This window comes from Chroicocephalus ridibundus, chromosome 8 (assembly GCF_963924245.1).
Source record: "Chroicocephalus ridibundus chromosome 8, bChrRid1.1, whole genome shotgun sequence".
Classification (NCBI taxonomy): Eukaryota; Metazoa; Chordata; class Aves; order Charadriiformes; family Laridae; genus Chroicocephalus; species Chroicocephalus ridibundus.
Genome location: NC_086291.1, coordinates 40,140,942 through 40,159,816, shown reverse-complemented (window position 1 = coordinate 40,159,816; position 18,875 = coordinate 40,140,942). Strand labels below are relative to the sequence as shown.

General features: G+C 47.5%; 1 protein-coding gene across 3 annotated transcripts in view; it reads right to left on the bottom strand.

Moving 5' to 3' along the window:
- Nucleotides 1-6,565: 6,565 nt before the first annotated feature.
- Nucleotides 6,566-18,875, bottom strand: part of PIGQ (phosphatidylinositol glycan anchor biosynthesis class Q) — a 39,145-nt gene continuing 26,835 nt past the window's right edge. For 2 of the 3 annotated variants that reach the window (XM_063344380.1, XM_063344379.1), the window contains exons 9-10: nucleotides 18,370-18,484; nucleotides 6,566-10,592 (exon numbers count right to left, since the gene is read on the bottom strand). In XM_063344380.1, the coding sequence (XP_063200450.1) occupies nucleotides 10,333-10,592; nucleotides 18,370-18,484 (375 nt within the window). In that variant the 3' untranslated portion in view covers nucleotides 6,566-10,332. Of the gene's footprint in view, nucleotides 10,593-13,601; nucleotides 13,664-18,369; nucleotides 18,485-18,875 lie in introns of all 3 variants that reach the window. The other variant, XM_063344381.1, reaches the window with a different exon arrangement.

The window sequence follows — 18,875 nt, the reverse complement described above, 5'->3', positions numbered from 1 at the left end:
AGTTGGGGGTGGTCCTGCGGAATTTCTAAATCGTATGTATGGCATCCCATATAACACTTCAAAGGGGGAAATTCCTACATCAGTTCGGGGCTGTGTTCTTATATTCAATAGTGCTAAGGGGAGGCACTTTACCCACGACATCTTAGTTTCTAACATCAATTTTGTGAGCTGTTTCTTTATTTCCCCATTTACTCTTTCTACCTTTCCCAAGCTTTGTGGATGCCAGGCAGTATGATATTCCCATTTTGTCCCCAAAGAGGAGAGAGCTTCCCTTGCTATTTTTGAAACAAAATGGGAGCCCCTATCAGAGTCTATTACCTCAATGGATCCACACCTAGGGATTATATTTTCCAGCAAAGTCTTCACTACGGTTTGAGCGGTGGCTCTAGCTGTCGGGAATGCTTCCACAAAATGGGTTAGGTGGTCTATGACTACTAATAAGTATTTATATCGTCCCACCTTTGGAAGTTCAGTGAAGTCTAGCTGGATTTTAGCAAATGGTCTGTGAGCCAGTTCTCTTCCCCCCAGGGCTTTTTCCCGTAACTGATGTTTATTGACCCTTTTGCATGTCATACATTCGCTAACTATTCTCTTTGCTATATTGTATACACCAATGCACATATACTTTGTGGCAAACTGATCCACTAACGCCTGAGTTCCCCAATGGGTGTTCTCATGGAATTTTTGCATGATTTTCAAAGCCAGAGGTTTTGGGAGAACTTCCCGGCCATCCGGGAGTTTCCACTTTCCTTTTTCTGTCTCCCTGATTCCCATCTGAGTCAGCTTATCTTTTTCCTGCACTGTAAAACTCAGGATTGAGTGAATTTTTCCGTGTAGATGGCAATGGCTATACTTGGGGTTGTCACATTCATCATAAATTAGACATCTGCAAGGGACTGCATCGATTCCAAAATCCTTCCAACACTCATAACATGGGAATTCGTCTGATTCCTTTCCACAAGTTATACAGTCCTCCCGAGTTCTTTTAGTCTGGATCACCATTAATGCCGCTCTTTTTGCTTCTTGATCAGCAAGATTGTTTCCTCTGACTAATGGGCTTAATCCTTTTTGGTGTCCTTTTAAATGTACTACGGCTATTCCCGCTGGTCCTCGTAATGCTTGTAAGACCTGGATTATTAATTCCTGGTGTATTAATCCTTTTCCTTGAGAATTTATTAAACCCCTTTCTTCCCAAATTTTTCCAAAAGTATGTACTACGCCAAAGGCATATTTTGAATCCGTATATATGGTTCCAATTTTACCTTTTAAAAGTTGCAAGGCTCTTAATACAGCATATAGTTCACAAGCCTGTGCAGACCAACTAGGACTCAGAGGTCCTGATTCTATTACACTAAATGTTTTTCCATCAATGATTGCAAATCCTGATTTTCACTTTCCTTCAACTGCCCGGGATGATCCATCTACAAATAGCTTTTCTCCTTCTCCAAGTTCTTCCTCATCCAAATCTGGTCTGATTTTCGTTTGCTCCTCAATGTTGTAAAGACAATCATGATTTATTTTGTCACTTGGCTCCCCATACAAAAACTGTGCTGGATTCTGCACGCTTGTTACCTCGAGTTCCAGTTTGGGAGAGGAGATTAGGATGCCTTCATATTTTAGGAGCCGGGCATCTGTTATCCATTTGTCAGCTTTTTGCTGCAAAATTCCCCTGATGTTGTGAGGTGATAATACCTTCAATTCTCCTCCAAAGGTAATTTTATGGGCTTCCTCTACCAAAAGGGCTGCGGCTACTGTCGCTTGAAGGCAGGTAGGCCAACCCCTACTTACGGGTCCGGGAGTTTAGATAAGTATCCCACAGGTTTCTTTCTTCCTGCCCATTCTTGTGCTAATACCCCAAATGCGGTCCCTTCATCAACATTGATAAATAGATAAAATGGTTTCTTTACATCTGGCAGGCTCAAAACTGTGGCATTTACTAAATCAGTTTTTAGTGTTTCTAATTGTTTATCATCATCCTCCGACCATTTCAATAATCCATCCTTAGTTAATTTGGTATAGAGGAACTTCACCTTTTTGCTATAGTTCTCAATCCATTGCCTGCAATAGCCAAAGAGACCTAATAATTGCCTAACCTGTCTTTTAGTTCTAGGAGCCCGTAATGACAATATGCCATTCACCCTTTCGGGGTCTAATTTCTTAGTTCCCTTGCTTAATCTGTGTCCCAGATATTTTACTTCTTTCTCAACAAATTGCAGTTTTGATTTTGATACCTTCAATCCTTGTAAACTCAAAAAATTTAGTAACTTCATACTCTCCTGCCTCACTTTTTCTTCGCGATCACCAGCTAGGAGCAAATCATCCACATATTGGACCAGTGTGACTCCTTCACTTAACTCATACCCCTTCAGGATTTGTTCTAAGGCTTGTCTGAACAAGTTCGGAGATTCGGTAAACCCTTGGGGCAATACCGTCCACCGTAATTGTTGTTTCCGATGGTTATCTGGGTCTTCCCATTCAAAAGCAAAGTAATCTCGGCAATCTTCTTTGAGAGGGCATGCCCAGAATGCATCCTTCAGGTCTATTACACTATACCATTGATTATCGGGCCCTATTTGACTCAGGAGGGTGTGTGGATTCGCCACCACCGGGAATCTAGCTATTGTTCTCTGGTTAATTTCTCGTAAATCATGTACTAGCCTATATTTTCCATCCGGCTTTTTTACAGGCAGGATGAGAGTATCAAAAGGAGACATACAGGGTTCTAGCAACCCCTTTTCAAGTAATCTTTGGATCTCAGGTTTCAAACCTAGCCTCCCTTCTCTAGGAAGGGGGTATTGTTTTATCCTGACTGGTATTTCTGGGTTCCTTATTGTTACTGAAAAGGGTTCAATATCTAACTTACCTACTGTTTCCGGGGTGTACCAGACTTCAGGATTTATTTTCTCTTCATCTATTACTCGTAAGGGACACAGTTTAATTTTTAGTGTTTCATTTTTTTACTTCTAAGCCAATTCCTAATTCAATCATCAAATCTCGGCCCAATAAATTATAGTCTGCTTCAGGCATGAGTAGCAGGGACCCCATCCCTACCTTAGAATGGGTTTCAAAAAACACATCCTTTATTACGGGTACTCCAAAAGGTTCTCCTTTTGCTCCAATAACCTGTATAGCCGCCGAGGATATTTTACATCCTTGGGGCAATTTTTGAACGGTAGATCTTTCTGCTCCCGAGTCCACTAGGAACTCAATTTCTTATTGCTGGGGACCCACTTTTAGTTTTATCAAGGGCTCTGTTTTTTCTCGGGTTCCCAGCAAATAGAGCCCCTGACACCCCTAGTCTTCTTTGAACATTTTCTCATCCATCATTCTCTTTCTGCAGTCCTTTTTAACATGCCCTTTTCCTCCACAATAAAAACAAACCACAGTTCCCCATTCTCTCCCTCTTAAAGGTTTTCGGGTCTCCTGTCTTATCTGGCGAGCTTCAAACCCTTTTCCAGGGGTTGACGTCCTTTGCCCTTCTCTGACTGCAGCTACCAACATTCTGGCTTGTTTCTTATGTATTTCCTCCTCCCTGCGGACATACACTTTCTGGGCTTCCCTTAACAATTCATCCAAACCCCTATCCTGCCAATCCTCCATTTTCTCCAGCTTCTTTCTAATGTCTGTCCACGATTTAGCTACAAATTGGGTTTTTAACAAGGCTTGCCCTACCGGTGTACTAGGGTCCAGCCCTGAATACAATTGGAGGTTCTTTCTCAATCTCTCTAACCATTCTGTAGGGGTTTCATCTTTCTTTTGATGTTCACTAAAGCCTTTGTTTATATTCTGTCCCCTTATCCCCTGGACAATTATGGTCCTCAGATCTTGCATATGGCCTCTGTCTATTTCGTTTTGGTTATTCCAATTAGGTCTCTGAAGAGGCCATTTAATATCTGCCGCAGGACCCTGCTGGTGTTGTTGGTCCCAAATCCTCATCCCAGCTCTCCTGATCATTTCCCTTTCTTCTGCAGTGAACAATATGCCCAATATGGCCTGCAGTTCATCCCAGGTATAAATGTTGGGTCCTAGGAACTGGTCTACCCGTTCTGAAACTCCTAGGGGATCCTCTAACAAGTTTCCCATTTCTTTCTTAAATTCCCTAACGTCCCTGGAGTTCAGAGGGACAGAAACATATCCCATGCCAGGTTGCGCTCCCCCCATAGCAACTTCTCTAAGCGGATATAAGTTACTTTTATCCTCCCCCATCCTAGTTTGACTTTGAGTTACTCGTCTAGTTTCAGAAGAACCAGAGGGAGAATCTGTATTGAAAAAGTCTGGCGCTGTTGGGGGCGGTGAAGGCTGTGGCGGTGGTGCTGGTGGTACATAAGGGGGGGGTGAGGTAGGGATTTCATCCTCATCCCGGCGTTTTTTCCTACCCCCCTGTTTCTTCTCTCTCAAGTGATATAGATTTACTCTAGTCTCTGACCTTATCCACAAGTGTGCATATTCACTCTCCTCCAGGCTAAAGGGTTCCTTAGAATTAACATAAATATGTAAAGCCTGGCATATCCAATCTTCAAAGGACCCAAAAACGGGCCAATACAGGTGGTCACTTCTAATTTGTTTCCCACCCCAAACTTCCATACAATAATGTATCATTTTTGCTTTATCCTTACCCTGCCTAGAAGGGTAATCATCCCAATATTTAATCATTAATCCTAACGGACTGTCTGGCGGTATCTGGGGTAACCTAACCTTAGGCACTGACCCACCCATGGGATCAGAAGGCTTGCTTTCCTTCTGTCCCATCTTCCGGAGTGCCTTCACACACACACACAATCTTTTCCCCCTGTTCGTGGCCCAGTCCCTCGCGGGAGATGGGAACCGCACTACTAAGGGGTCCGCACTTGCTTCGTCCTCAAGTGGACGTCTCACACAGGCACACTCCGGGATACCCAATCCCAACCGAACGGATCACCGGCCTATACTTACTCACTCCTGAGTCTTTGTTCGGGTCTTCGTGCACAAAGTTTACAGGGTTGCCGGCTTTTATTCACTTGCTGCCGAATTTCGAGTTTGTCGGTAGAGGTTTTGGGTGTAAAAACACCCAACAGGGACCGCTTACTCAGCGCGGCACCCCCCCCGTGAGGTTTACAGCTAAATTGCCTCTATCCGAGTCACGGCACGAAATTTCTTATAGATTGTGGCCCAATAATTGACAGGAACCAGTCCAATTAATCAAATTAGTTTATTAAGCAAGCGGCAGCAAGCAAAACAGCGCTGGGCGGCCGGGGAGTCTTTGCTCCGCCAACGGCGCACGCCCACTTCCCGAAAGTAGCTGATTATATACTCTTCTGGTTCCCGTATATGTGTCAGTCCTGGTATATTCCGTGTCTGAGCGACGTGTTGCTAGGGGGTCGGTCTTGTCCCGCCTCCTGGTGGTCGTGAGGCTGAAGGCTCCTCATCTTTATCGGTGTCCTTTGGGTGACTCTTTTCAGCTTATCGCACAACTTAGCTCTTCCCTTTGAAGTGTTAAAACACACCAGATGCCTGTGATTTAGGCCTTGAGGTGTCAAAGCGCCCCAGACAGCACACCGGATGCCTGTGATTTAGGCCTTGAGGTGTCAAAGTGCACCAGATAGCACACTGGATGCCTGCGATTTAAGTATGTGAAGAGTCAAAACAGTGTAATTTTTCACCAGCCTTTAAGAAAGCCTGATTTGATTAACAAACATGATTTTATTTATTACAGTTCTCAGTCCTGCCACTCTCTCAGGGCCAGTCCCGGATCCCTGGTTTATGGCTTGTTCTAGTGATTTCTCACCTCCTCGGTGGGATGGTGGGAACCCAGCGAGAGCCCGGAGCGCTGGGAGTCATCAGGAGAGAGGAGCCGCGTGGGGAAGGCGGTGGGGTTGTTCCAGGGCTGAGGGCAGCAGTCTCGGTGGGGGCAGAGGGTGATCCCGGCAGAGGGGTGATTCCAGCAGAGGGGCGATCCCAGCAGAGGGGCGATAATGATGCAGAGGGGTGATCCTGGCAGACAGTGATCCCGATGCAGAGGGGTGATCCCAGCAGAGAGGTGATCCCGATGCAGAGGGGTGATCCTGGCAGAGGCTCGCCGCGGCGTGGGGACATTGTCACGGCCCTGCATCCAGCTGGACACCCAGCCGGCCAGGAGCATCGGCTGCTTCACCATCCCGCAGCACGGCACAAGGAGCCATGAAGGATCCCAGGGCCAGGCTCGAGCATCCCAGGGAGCTGCTACTTCTCCATCCTCCAAGAACCAGCCCTCCAGCACTCTGCCGGTGCCAGCGCTGCGGTCACGGTCACACACTGGCTCTGCGCGACCTCAGACAACCACCATCACCCAGTGGTGGCCGGGGCCGGCTTGGGCGATGGGTGGCACGCTCAGAGGGCAGGGGCTGGGGTGCTGCTGGCTGGGCCAAGGCTGCTGGTGTGAACTGCTGAGGGAGGGGAAGACGAAGGAAAAGGAGGAGGAGGAGGTGGAAAATGGAGAAAAAAAAAAGGGGGGAAAGGGGGAAGGGGAGGGGAGGGAAGGGAAGGGAAGGGAAGGGAAGGGAAGGGAAGGGAAGGGAAGGGAAGGGAAGGGAAGGGAAGGGAAGGGAAGGGAAGGGAAGGGAAGGGAAGGGAAGGGAAGGGAAGGGAAGGGAAGGGAAAAAGAAAAGAAAAGAGATGGAGAAAAGGGAAGGGGAAGGAGGAAAAGGAAGAAAAGGGAAAAGGCAAAGGGGAAAAGGGAAAAGACAAGAGAAAAAGGGAAGTGGAAAAGGGAAGGGGAAAGGGAAAGGAGGAAAAAGGAAAGAAAAGCACGTGGCTGCTACGGGAGCACTTTGCTCCCGCTAACACTTGGTGGCTTATGCCAACGCAAAGAGAAAACGTAGCAGTGCTTTTCAATCAGCACGACAAACTTCCTCATCAAACTTCACACGCAAACACACACCCGCACACACGCGCTTCTAATTAAACGGGAAATGTTTCAGCACTCTTTTTTAATACTTTATTTAAAAACGGGAACATTTTTAAGTAGAAGGATTGGCTACAATAGTTGTGAAGGTCTGATGAACTTCCCCAGTGCCAGATGCTTAAATAACACTATGGAGGGGAGCGGCTCCTCCACCTGCTCCTGGGCCTCGTCACCCCTCTGGAAACGAAGGGATTACACTTTGTCACCTGCAGCATCCCTAATCCCATGCACCCTCCTTACATTCAGCATTCTGAGACAATAAATGGGGAATGTGACTGGAAGTGAGCTGGGAAGCGGACAGGCTCTTGCAAGTAGACGTTCCTCTCCCAGTGCAAAGTGGTGAGCCAGACGCAGAGGTGATGGGCACGCTCTTCTCACCCCGGGCAGGCAGGTCAGCTGCCCACACAGGGTTTGGATCGCTCTGAACGTGATTATCCCCCACAGCGGAATACGACCCCAAAGCTCCTGAATCGGTTGGTGTGGAATTTGGATCATGAGGTGAAGTCTCTGTGCTCAAAGAACGATTAAGAGTGGCTTCGCTCTCCCTTGCGCAGCCCAGGGGAGTGAAGGCTTGCCTGGCCATCGCAGGGTACATAAATAACGGGGTAGTCTTGGGGAGCCAGGACAGCCCTCCTTTTTGTCAGCAGAGACAGTAAAATCAAGACAACAGAGACTTTGTGTAGCTCTTTGTTTCCTTGAGAGGCTGCCATGCCCGGTAATTGACCTTTGCCTCGTTACCTGTGAAATGCATATTCAAGTTGACCCCCCTGCATATGCTAATGAAGATTTTAGAGATCATGCTAAACACGTATGACTACGGCACTCGTCTCTCCACCCATATCCTACTACATGTCACCTAGGGGAGGGAAAACCTTGTAATTTTGGGGATAAAAGGATGGAGAAAATGACTGTTAAACTGGGAGAGAAGAAACTTGGTACCTGACGGAGCAGTCGAGGGGCCGCGTTCTCTTCCTGCAGCCCAGACAGGGACGCCGTGCTGGGTAACGCTGCGCCTTCACCCTCTGGGGAACGTTACCCCGGATTGTTGTACTATCATTATTTTTGCTAGCAATATTGACCTTAATTAATTAGCGCTATTGTCCTTAGCAAATTTATCAACGGCAATCTCGAATCTGCGACTGTCGCTCTCAATAAAATAACTGATTTCGATTATTCGTGAATCTGATTCAGTGAAAGTCCTTTGGCGGGACTCTGACAGACAAGTATCGGAGCGGTTGTTATTTTTGCTCGACTAATTTAAATCACTTGTGAATCTGACTCAGGGAAAGTCCTTTGCTGGCACTCTGATAGTAAATCAGGGAAAGTCCTGGGACTCTGACAGACAAATATTGAAACTACAGTCCTTCTAACGCGACAGCTGCTAAGTGCTGTGGCCTCACGTGGTGTGGATGGACCAGCTGAGACCCATCCGGGCACATCCCAGCCGTATTCCCAGGGTGCTGCAGAGCCCAGAGCACCGTGCGAAGGCGGCTCCCCCATCCAAGCAGACTCGCACGCTGCCAGCTGCGGGGTTTCTGCTCCACGTTTCCCAGAGTTTCCACCCTATGCTTAAGGCAGGCAGGGAGTTTGGCTGGAGAACACGCACTCTCTCCGCTACCAGGTCTGGAAAAGCCGGCAAAGAGCAGGTCAGGTAACTGAGTGAATGAGCAGGTGACCCTCTCTACCCGCAGAGGGCTTCCACACCCCCCAAAAGGGGTGTGGAAAACTGCTGAAGAGTCCCTGAATACAACCGCCCAGAAACAGAGACAACACGGGGCTGCGAAGCTTCAAATTCGCTAAAGAGATTTGAGTTTTGGTGTCTCCCAGCTCAGCACGACACAACAACAGGACAAGAGCCAACTGGCACGAACGGAAACACACCAAATTCTGTCTGAAGATGAGAAAACGCTTTTTTACTGTGAGGGTGACTGAGCAGTGGCACAAGGTTGTCCAGGGAGGTGGTGGAGTCTCCATCCTTGGAGACATTCAAAAGGCATCCGAACATGGTCCTGGGCAACAGGCTTTGGGTGGCCCTGCTTGAGCAGGGGGGGTTGGACCAGGTGATCCTGAGAGGCCACTTTCAACCTCCACCAGTTTGGGACTCTGTGAGGGTGGAATCAGCAGGTCTAAGCACAAGGAGTAAATCACCAAGGGCTCGAGTGAAGCAAGAAGAGGGTGTCGTGGCAGCAGGATCAGGCAGGACAGGGCAGAAGGAAAGCAGCTCATTATCCTCATGATGACAAGGCAGGAGCTCTTCCTCCTGAGAGCGTAAGTCAACATATGGATTATAGGCACGTGCCACGCTCTTTCTGTGGGCCTGATGGTACATTCAGCAGAACAAGGCACAGTCCCTCTGCAGGATCAGGGAAAACTCCCCAAACCAGAACCAGAACCTTCACGGCAGCGTAATTACTGAGATCTCCTTTCAGCAGCGTCGCATGCTGTTCTGGTTAGGAAAGGGAAGTATTTCTCAAAGGCAGCATTTCTGTCTAGGATGGAGTTTTACACGCAGTGAACCACGTTTTCCTTCACAAGAAGCCATGCCTATCTAAAGAGGCGCATCGAGAGATGTGCCAGCAACAGGAACCGTACAGTGGAAGAAATAGTAATAAGAAAATGCAGTATTAAAAAAAGTCTGTAAGATTGCAGACTTTGACTGATGGTTGGCAAAGACTGCTTGTTGCCTCCTGTGAGGGGTGTGTGGTAGGAATCGGAGAAGATCTGAAATCTTTAACTACTTCTCATCCAAGGAGTGATACGGATAATATGGATCTGGGGATAAATTAAAGCCACAACCTTACCAGCAGTCTCTTCCCTGAGGAAACGCCAGCGCCAGCTCTCCCTGAAACACTATTTGCCGTTGAAAAAATGTAGATGAGACCACACAGGCACAAAGGTGCAGCAGGCTGTGTTTCTGGGCCTCCAGCCCCGTTTTTTCTACGCTTAACGCCTTCCCTGGTGCTGCAGCAGGGGTGAATCCAAGCCCACCCAAAAGGAAAAGAATAAATATCCCATGAACGCAGAAGACCCCGCTGTACAGTTTTCAGTGTGTGACTCGATGAGCTGACCCTTCATCTTGGTTTTGAGTAGCTGATTGGAAGGCTGAAGCATAAAAGGGCCAAAATATTTGGCAGAAACGCACCTCAGCCATGCGGCTTCGAAGCCCAAAGGTCTGTTTTAATACGGCCTGTGAGCTTACATGGAAGGATACATACAACATCAAACCAGTCCGGAGGGAATTCCTCCGTGACACTAAATGCTGGTTCCATGAGGCACTGCTGGGTTTAACCTTTCGCTTCAAAAATAATCACTAGCATATGACACAAACACAGCCGAGGGGAAGAGGAGAGTTGAAAAATAATGTTTAAAAATATTTGCCTTTAAAGATTCAGCCCCTCCCATGTTACCAAAATCTAATTAAAGGGATCCAGCAGCCGCTGGCTCTGAGATGCCTTTGGTCCAAAAGAATTAGGATTCAATCTGTTTTCCTGACCGAGTCTTTCAAGCTCTTTTGCTGTCTTTAGTCCTGCTTCTCTCCTTTGTGTTTCCATGGGTAGATGAGCTCTCCAAGGAACAGCTTCTTGCAGAGGGATGTCCAGGAATCCTTGGGGTAGCAGCTGTAGGTTGGCAGCCTGTATGTCTGTACCACACTGCCATACGACAGGGGGTTGATCTGTGAGGAGAAGAAAGAGGGAGAGCAGCGATGAAAATGGGTAGTAGTAAAAAACACAAGGCAGCCGAGGAGGGTGAGCGCAACTTTTACACAGCGCTGGCCTCTGTTAAAACATCAACGCTGCTACTCACACAGCGTCAGAATCCCTCTCTGGCTAGCTAAAGCTCTTTGGCCTCCTACAACACCCCGAAACATCAACAAATCGAGCTTGGCAAGGAGTATTACCAGGATCGTTGTCAAGCGGAGAAGCAGACGCAAGCAGCAGCAGGATTTGAGAGTGATGCTCATTACAGGAGGGCGCGGAACCGGCCCCTGGTTGCGTTAGGAAGTTGCAGTGGCTGGAGAGGTGGGGGCCTCCCAATGCAGACAGCAATACTCTGTTGGGAGTACACCATGACTCCTAGAAACTCCTCTACAATGTGCCAATTAAGCCATATCTTTTACGGAGCTACCACTTTAATGTGCTAAGCCCTCAGCCCACGGCCATGCTTTAAGCTGGACCTGGTATCACCCGATACCCGCCCAGAGGAATGGAGTCCGAGCAGAACATGGCGCACACCACATAGTGCCACGCGGGGCTGCTCATTTTCATTTCAAATTAAGGCTCCTGGGCTGAGTTAATATTTTCTAATTTGATTTCAATCACCATCCCAAGAATGACCGCCTCTGGAGTCTCTGCCTACGAAAGTTTGTGGCCTCCGATTATGGTCACAAGGTTCCTGTCTTGTCTTTTGGAAGACATTCCAAACCCGCCTGGACGCGTTCCTGTGCCACCTGCTCTGGGTGACCCTGCTCTGGCAGGGGGTTGGACTGGGTGATCTCCAGAGGTCCCTTCCAACCCCGGCGATTCTGTGATTCTGTAATTTCTGTAGTCCAAAACTACAATATACCCTGATATAATATACATCCTTTGTTTCATAATGGAGGTGTTCCCTTTTCCCTTCCTCTTTCCCTTAACCTTTTTCAAAGCAATTGCCGTAAAAAATGAAAAATGACACTTCTAGCAGAAGGTATAGGGATGGATCAAACTCATCGTCTCTTCTCACTGGGCTAGCAGTTCAGTTGAGCCACACTGCCAGAAATAGTTCTTCTTGTGCACCAAAATAAAAGATTTTAAACACTAATGAAACTCCTGAACTATGTGAGACTTCCTGGAGAAAATTAAGTAGCATTTGGGATGGAAATATCATCCCCCGCCCTCCGCCTGCCTATGTCTGGGCTTTGCATTCTGGTGACACTATCTCAAACATAAAAAATAATCACTCACCCGAACCAGATGCTGTATGTGAATGCTCAAACCCAGCATTATTGATTTCTAACCCATTACCAGCGCCCCAAAGGACAGCTGTGAATGTAACAGTCACCAATAGCTTGAATTATTTGGGGCATAGCATACGGCCTTACTTCCATCAGGGATGGCTCCCGAGGGCTGCCATGTGGGGAGGGGACAAAGCCACCACGAAATTTCCGGAAAGGAACACCAACGTGCACCGTAAATAAGAATTATAGCACATCACTTAAAAATAGGCTTTTAGATTGTCCTTTCAAAAGACCTAGCAGAAAGTGGTATATTCAGCAGGATTTCTGACACAACCCCATTTCTCATTTTCACCAGCGCAAGGAGAGCAAAGAAGTGCCTTTACTGACTCTCTGCTCATTATTATTTGAACAGAAGGCCAAGAGAGACATCCACTAAAGCACTTCCACCGCTTGCTACGATGACTTACGCTGTATTCTAGATAGCAAAAGGATCTTTCTGCAGCGCTCCAAGGAAAACTCATATTCTTACGACTCACTGCCTCTGCTCTCTCAGTCGTGATCTTTTTCCTCTGGAGAAGCTATCCACCTCGTCTCACAAACACACTGATGCCAAATTCCCTGCTCAGCGGCTCCTGTGCCTCGTCTTTGGTGTCTAGTTTCTTTTTGACGGAGTCTTCTGGCCACAGAGAATGACCTATTTTGGTTCTTACACCAGTATCCTACTGAAAGAGAGGAACTGGGAAGCCAGCATGCTTCGGAAACGCTAGTTTTGCCCTGGAAGACATCTGTTGAAGGGATTCCCTTTTGAATTGCTCTTGCTGGTGTGCTGGTTCCGTGCTAATCTGACCTCTGCTCAAACAGGACTGGGGCTGGACCCATGATGGAAAAAGCAAAAAAATACTGGGAAGCTGCAGTTCATCCCTTCCCACACACTCCCCCAGCGTTTTTTATAGATTCCATACGCTACTTGCAGACACTTCTCCTAGGATGCAAAGAGGAAGAAAAGCAGCCCTGCGATACGGCAGTACTCCGGCAACATCAGGAAATGGAAATGTCACAATGCCTCCTGAAAGCATAAGGAGAAATTCACTGCTACCATCACATCATTTCTCTTCAGAAAAAAAAAAAAAAAAGTCCTTTAGTATCTCTGACGACAGAGCATGGAAATGCGAGGTTACAAAAGCACAGGTGAGCTTTTCCTATGCGCCTTGCCAGAGCCGCTCAGGAGAACAAGAGGAGGCCCTTCCCTCTCTCGTCTTGCCCACACACTCATCCTGCCGGCACCACGGAGCAGCCGAGGCTTTGCAACACACCTGGAGGGGAAGACCTTTTACTGGTCCTTCATTTTGGATGGTGTAGCTGACGCCTTTTGCTTCTCTCCGCGTTCAGCAATTACTAAGGTGAGGCTGCAGAGAGCCAGGACGCGAGGTGATAATGGCGCCAAGTCTTAATTCCAGAGGTAAACAGAGCTCCATGTTTCTCCTGTCTTTCACATTTCATTTCACACTATACAGGACACTGCATTTTCTCTGAACAGAGGATTCAAGCAGGGTATTAAAAAGAAGAGAAAGCAGCAGCCAATCATTACAATGTGAAACGTATTTCCCTTGTTTCAGCATTTCACAGCTGGAATTTTTTAAGTTTCACTGGGACCAGTTTCAAAACTGCTACAGAAGAGAGAAGGACTTTGGGGTGAGTCCGAGGCACAGCCCGCAGCAGAAAATGTCATGGAGGGCACAAGGGGCTCACCTGCATAAGGAGTCGAAGAGGTTTTCCATCCTGCTGCTCAAGGACTCTGAACTTCACACCAGCTGAAAGGAAACAAAACAAAGATACCAAATCCACCCTTGGAGAAAAGCCCATGCCATTTGTGGCTCAGCCCTGTTGGCTGAGCATCGATTTCCTCGAAACGGAGTCTTCAGCCTTTCTTGATTTGTGAACCCTTACACATTTTCCATAGGAAGCACAGATTCTCTCTATTGTGGTTTTGAGCGTAATGACAAATGATGTGTTTCTCTCAGCTCCATTAAAAGCACCCCTCTGTCTCCCAGCTTGGAAATGCCGTGCTAAAGCAAGCACAAAGCCTAGAAATCACAGAATCACAGACTGGCAGGGGTTGGAAGGGACCTCTGGAGATCACCCAGTCCAACCCCCTGCCAGAGCAGGGTCACCCAGAGCAGGTGGCACAGGAACGCGTCCAGGCGGGTTTGGAATGTCTCCAGAGACGGAGACTCCACCACCTCTCTGGGCAGCCTGTACCAGGGCTCTGCCACCCTCACAGCAAAGAAGTTCCTCCTCATGTTTAGGTGGAACTTCCTATGCTCAAGTTTGTGCCCGTTACCTCTTGTCCTGTCACTGGGTACCACTGAAAAGAGCCTGGCCACATCCTCCTGACACCCACCCTTTAAGTGTTTATAAGCGTTGATAAGGTCCACCCTCAGTCGTCTTTTTTCCAGACTGAAGAGACCCAAATCCCTCAGCCTTTCTTCATAAGAGAGATGTTCCAGTCCCCTCAGCATCTTGGTAGCCCTTTGCTGCCCCCTCTCCAGCAGTTCCCTGTCCTTCTTGAACCAGGGAGCTCAGCCACCCAGGCCTGATGATGACAAAGGGACTGGAAAAAATCTCTTTTCCCAAGCTTCTATCAGAACGGGAACTCCATGCTAACAGCAGGCAGAGAACTCCCCTTTAATTCGTGCTCATGTGGATACAGCACACGTGCGCATCTCTCCCTCTTTCAGACCAAGGGAGGAAAGTGGCTGGCCTGGAGGCAGTAAAGACATTTCAAAGCAAGCGCTGCCTACTAATCCCAGCACTCATGTTTTTAACACACCGCTAACCCCATCAAACCTGCCACTTTGGGATTTCCTCTTGGACTTGCTATGTTCCCAATACTTTCAAGATGAATAGGAAAGGGTTTGGATTGCAACGGTGGCATACTGCACATGAACATTTAATGCAGCGTTCCGAACAAAGGTAACAAGTAGGACTAGCAGAGAATTTTTTTTTGAAAGATCTCGAATCACTTCACGTAAATAAAGCCACTCCATCTTCTGCAAACCTGCACCAGCCAAGTGTGCCCCTAGAAAGGAATAATCCTTCCTAGAGGTAAGAAGATGAGGCAAGAGGAATGAAGTGATCTGCCACGGATCAACCAGTGACTCAGGAGCACAAACAGAAATAAACCTCTTCATTTGTGTAAGCTCCACCGCTATAGCATCTGTGTGACTCTTACACATTTTTAAAAAAAGAAAATATTTTCTCTTTGAAGTAATTTGAATTAATTAAGGTTACAGAGTTTACTCCTTCTGGGAGAGAACACTCTCATCTAGCAGATAGCTCTGGTTTAAAGTGTCTCCCCAAACCATAAAGCCTTTTTGTATAGGACAGTAAGGGTTATACTGAAACACGGGCTTCCCCAATGCCTTCCAGAAGATGTTTGATTACCCTGGGTCTCAATAACCAAATGTGCCGGGTGACAAAAAGTGTTCAGTGCGATTCACTGAGCTTTGGCTAAGAGAAAGTGTCTAGGCCGTGCCAGGAACTACTTTCCAGGCAGGCAATTTGTCAGAGAGAGACAGAAACCAGAGGGCACTGACGTTTCGTGTATGTGCTTGAGCGCTCTTACCCTAGCAGCAGCCCGTTAGAACCGAAAATGCTGCTTCTGTAGGGCATGGCCACACACTTCCCTTGTACAGCTGCAGGGCAGCAAGCTCCTCATGAGATCATTCAATTGTTTAAACTTCTAGGAAAACACATGCACAAAAGGCTACAAATGTATTTTAGAATGACCTATAGATGACTACAATGCTCCAGGGAACTGCTGGAGAGGGTGCAGCAGAGGGCTACCAAGATGGTGAGGGGACTGGAACACCTCTCTTATGAAGAAAGGCTGAGGGATTTGGGTCTCTTCAGTCTGGAAAAAAGACGACTGAGGGGGGACCTTATCAACGCTCATAAACACTTAAAGGGTGGGTGTCAGGAGGATGGGGCCAGGCTCTTTTCAGTGGTGCCCAGTGACAGGACAAGAGGTAACGGGCACAAACTTGAGCACAGGAAGTTCCACCTAAACATGAGAAGGAACTTCTTTCCTTTGAGGGTGACAGAGCCCTGGCACAGGCTGCCCAGAGAGGTGGTGGAGTCTCCGTCTCTGGAGACATTCCAAACCCGCCTGGACGCGTTCCTGTGCCACCTGCTCTGGGTGACCCTGCTCTGGCAGGTGGGGTTGGACTGGGTGATCTCCAGAGGTCCCTTCCAACCCTATGATTCTATGATTCTATGACTCTCAGGAATTCACAGAAAAAGCAGGAAGGCTCTGTCTACTGCAGATGACTCTAGCAGAGAGGAACCCTAAACTCTCCTGCGATTGCCAGCCAACCCCAGAGCTCAGCGTTCTGCTGCTTCTGTACACCGGCATCATCGATGGCACAAGAGAGGTGGGGACATGAACCCATTTGTTTCACATGACAGCGCACTAAAGCAAGCTCGCTGCTTATTTGTGTTCCGGTAATCATGGAGACACCACCACGACAGGTCCTACAGCACCACGGCAAAACTTGGCCCAAAGTTTGTCATGTGAATATCTACATGTTGGGCAAGATGGAAAGAGAAGTACAGAGAAAATGAACCAACCTGTGCACAATCAAACAACATGTTGGTAACCTGTGTGTGGGCTGAGTTCGAGACCCCCAAACCTCACTGCTATGCCTTACTTTGCACTCCAAATTGACGTGACAGTGTACCCATCCCACCCAAGGTGGCATCCCTTGAGCTGACGCTGGGCAGACAGAGCTCTTGCAGAGAGGACATCAGCTTTGACATATTTGCAAAAGTCTTTTTAAAGTCCAAAGTGTTTCCATTCTGACGTGTGGAAAGAAAATACGGGTTTTGTTTCTGGTGTGGGGATGGGCTGTTCATCTGTCCTGGCCCAGGCTTCATCAATATCGTATTTTATCAATTCCGAAACCGAGTCAAAGAACTTGGAGGCCAGATGCCACGACTGAACCGGGTTGAACGTAAACACTGCACTAACCCCTTGCTGTCAGGAAAAGCTACCCATTCATGTTGGTAGAACCATCTTGGTGGTGCCTGTAAAATCAGCTGCCATAATGTCTGCCAGAGGGTGTCTTATCCAAGTTCTGAGCCTGAAAAGGGAGGCAAAACCTAAGCAGTGAAGACATCAAGTGACGTGTACGCTCTAAAGTCCTTTGAATTCTATTCAACTGCTCCATCTGTTACCGCTCCAATGACACGTTTTTGTGCTGGGGCAGGAACACAGCCTGCAGAAATTCTGAGATGCCTCTTCATCTCTCAGGCAGCATGGCATTGCAGTGTTCTCTTTCTTAAAACGTTTAAGAGGAGCAAACAAATAGCCAACAAAGAAAGTCAGTCAGGTAACAAACTCAACTGAGCAGCCAACCTTCTGCCTGAGTGGTGGCCTATTACCCTGCAGAAGGCTGAACAAAACTGAGAAGTAACCTAAGACTGGTGGGAATAGATGGCCTCATTTCTCGGTGGCAACAAGATTTCCCTCTGCCCTGTGACCTGCTGTTCACTGGGTCAGTTTTCTCCAGCAGCATCTCCTGTTCTCCAAAGACAGCCGTGAAAGGTTAAGAGGTTTCTGTCAGAAACCTCATAGGAACCTGCTGAAGGGACCCATGGCAAAGCAACCGAGTTGGTAACGTGGCTCAGCTCTACCTTCCCAAAATCGAGCCTGGCACTGCTCCAACACACAAAGCTGTCACCAGTTGCCTCAAGCTTCCTTCGCATTTGATGACCAGCCTTGGTTTAGTGATGATCGAGCTCTTCCTCATATCTAAAATCCCTGCTGCATGCTCTTTGAACAGAGGGGAGAGAAAAATTTAGACCTACTTGATTTTAACTATGTTATCCAGAGCTGTTGACAGTTAAACCCATTTCCAAACGCCCCTTTACTCTGATGCCAACCACGGTTCACAGTTACCAAAAGTGGAAAAACAATGTCTAGCTTCAAAATGGTGACAGATTAGTCACAAGAAGAGAATGATTATCAGAAATCTGCCCAGAGCTCTGAAATTAATGCAAACACCTCAGCTCAGGACTTCAGTTAGTCAAGTCAGAACTAAAGCAGCTCCATTGATTCACAGCCATTGCAGATCCAGCCCTCTGAAAAAGCAGATTTTCCAAGTATTTTTGTAATCTGGCTTATTTCAGAGCCCAAACCCCCAAGACTAACAGCTTGTTTAACTCTCAGAGGTTTCACCTGACCTGGCACACTACAACTGGAATCAACAGACGAACTCATTTATACAGTGCTTGTCTGGATGTCACTTTTAGTTGCCACAGGCTTCGTAAAGGTGCTCCTGATTCTGCTTCAGCATCGCATTTCTTTCCACTGACATCCTTGTCCTGCTTCTTGCAGCAATTGATTACCAGTACAGCCCTCCGCATCTTTCTATTCAGCAGCTCCCCACTGCACCAAAAGTGAAATGCATAATATGAACTCCTTGAAATTCTGCATGTGCAGCACTGAAGGACTTACCTGCCAGTCTGTAGGATCTGCAGAGCCGAAGGATGACTGAATAAAGAGGCAGGGAGTCAATCAGGTCAACCAGCAAGTGTATCAGGCCTTGCACGATCACCACCAGCAAGCGGAGCTACCGAGAAAGAGAAAATAAGAACATCTCAGAGAAACAGGAGATGCAACACTTAGAAAATTCATGAGCCGATCTGCAACCTGACGTTGCTGTGTGCTAAGCTAAAGCCTCCCAAAATGGGTTTGATGTTTAGAAGTGCTGGGCATCCGGATCCTGCATGAGGTTCCTTGACAATCTCAGCTCAAGGGTGTAACTGAGATGAAGCTCCTGCAGGTGCAGAGGCTGTGACCTGCCAGGACACGAGAGCAATTCCACTTTCAACAGCCATAGTCTAAAAGGCAGAATTCGGGCTTCCATTTCTAGCAAACTCCGTCACTGTTTATCAGCGAATGTAAATTTTTCTTTCTCCAACAGCGAACTGAAGTAGCTTATTTCTACATGAAGGAACCCC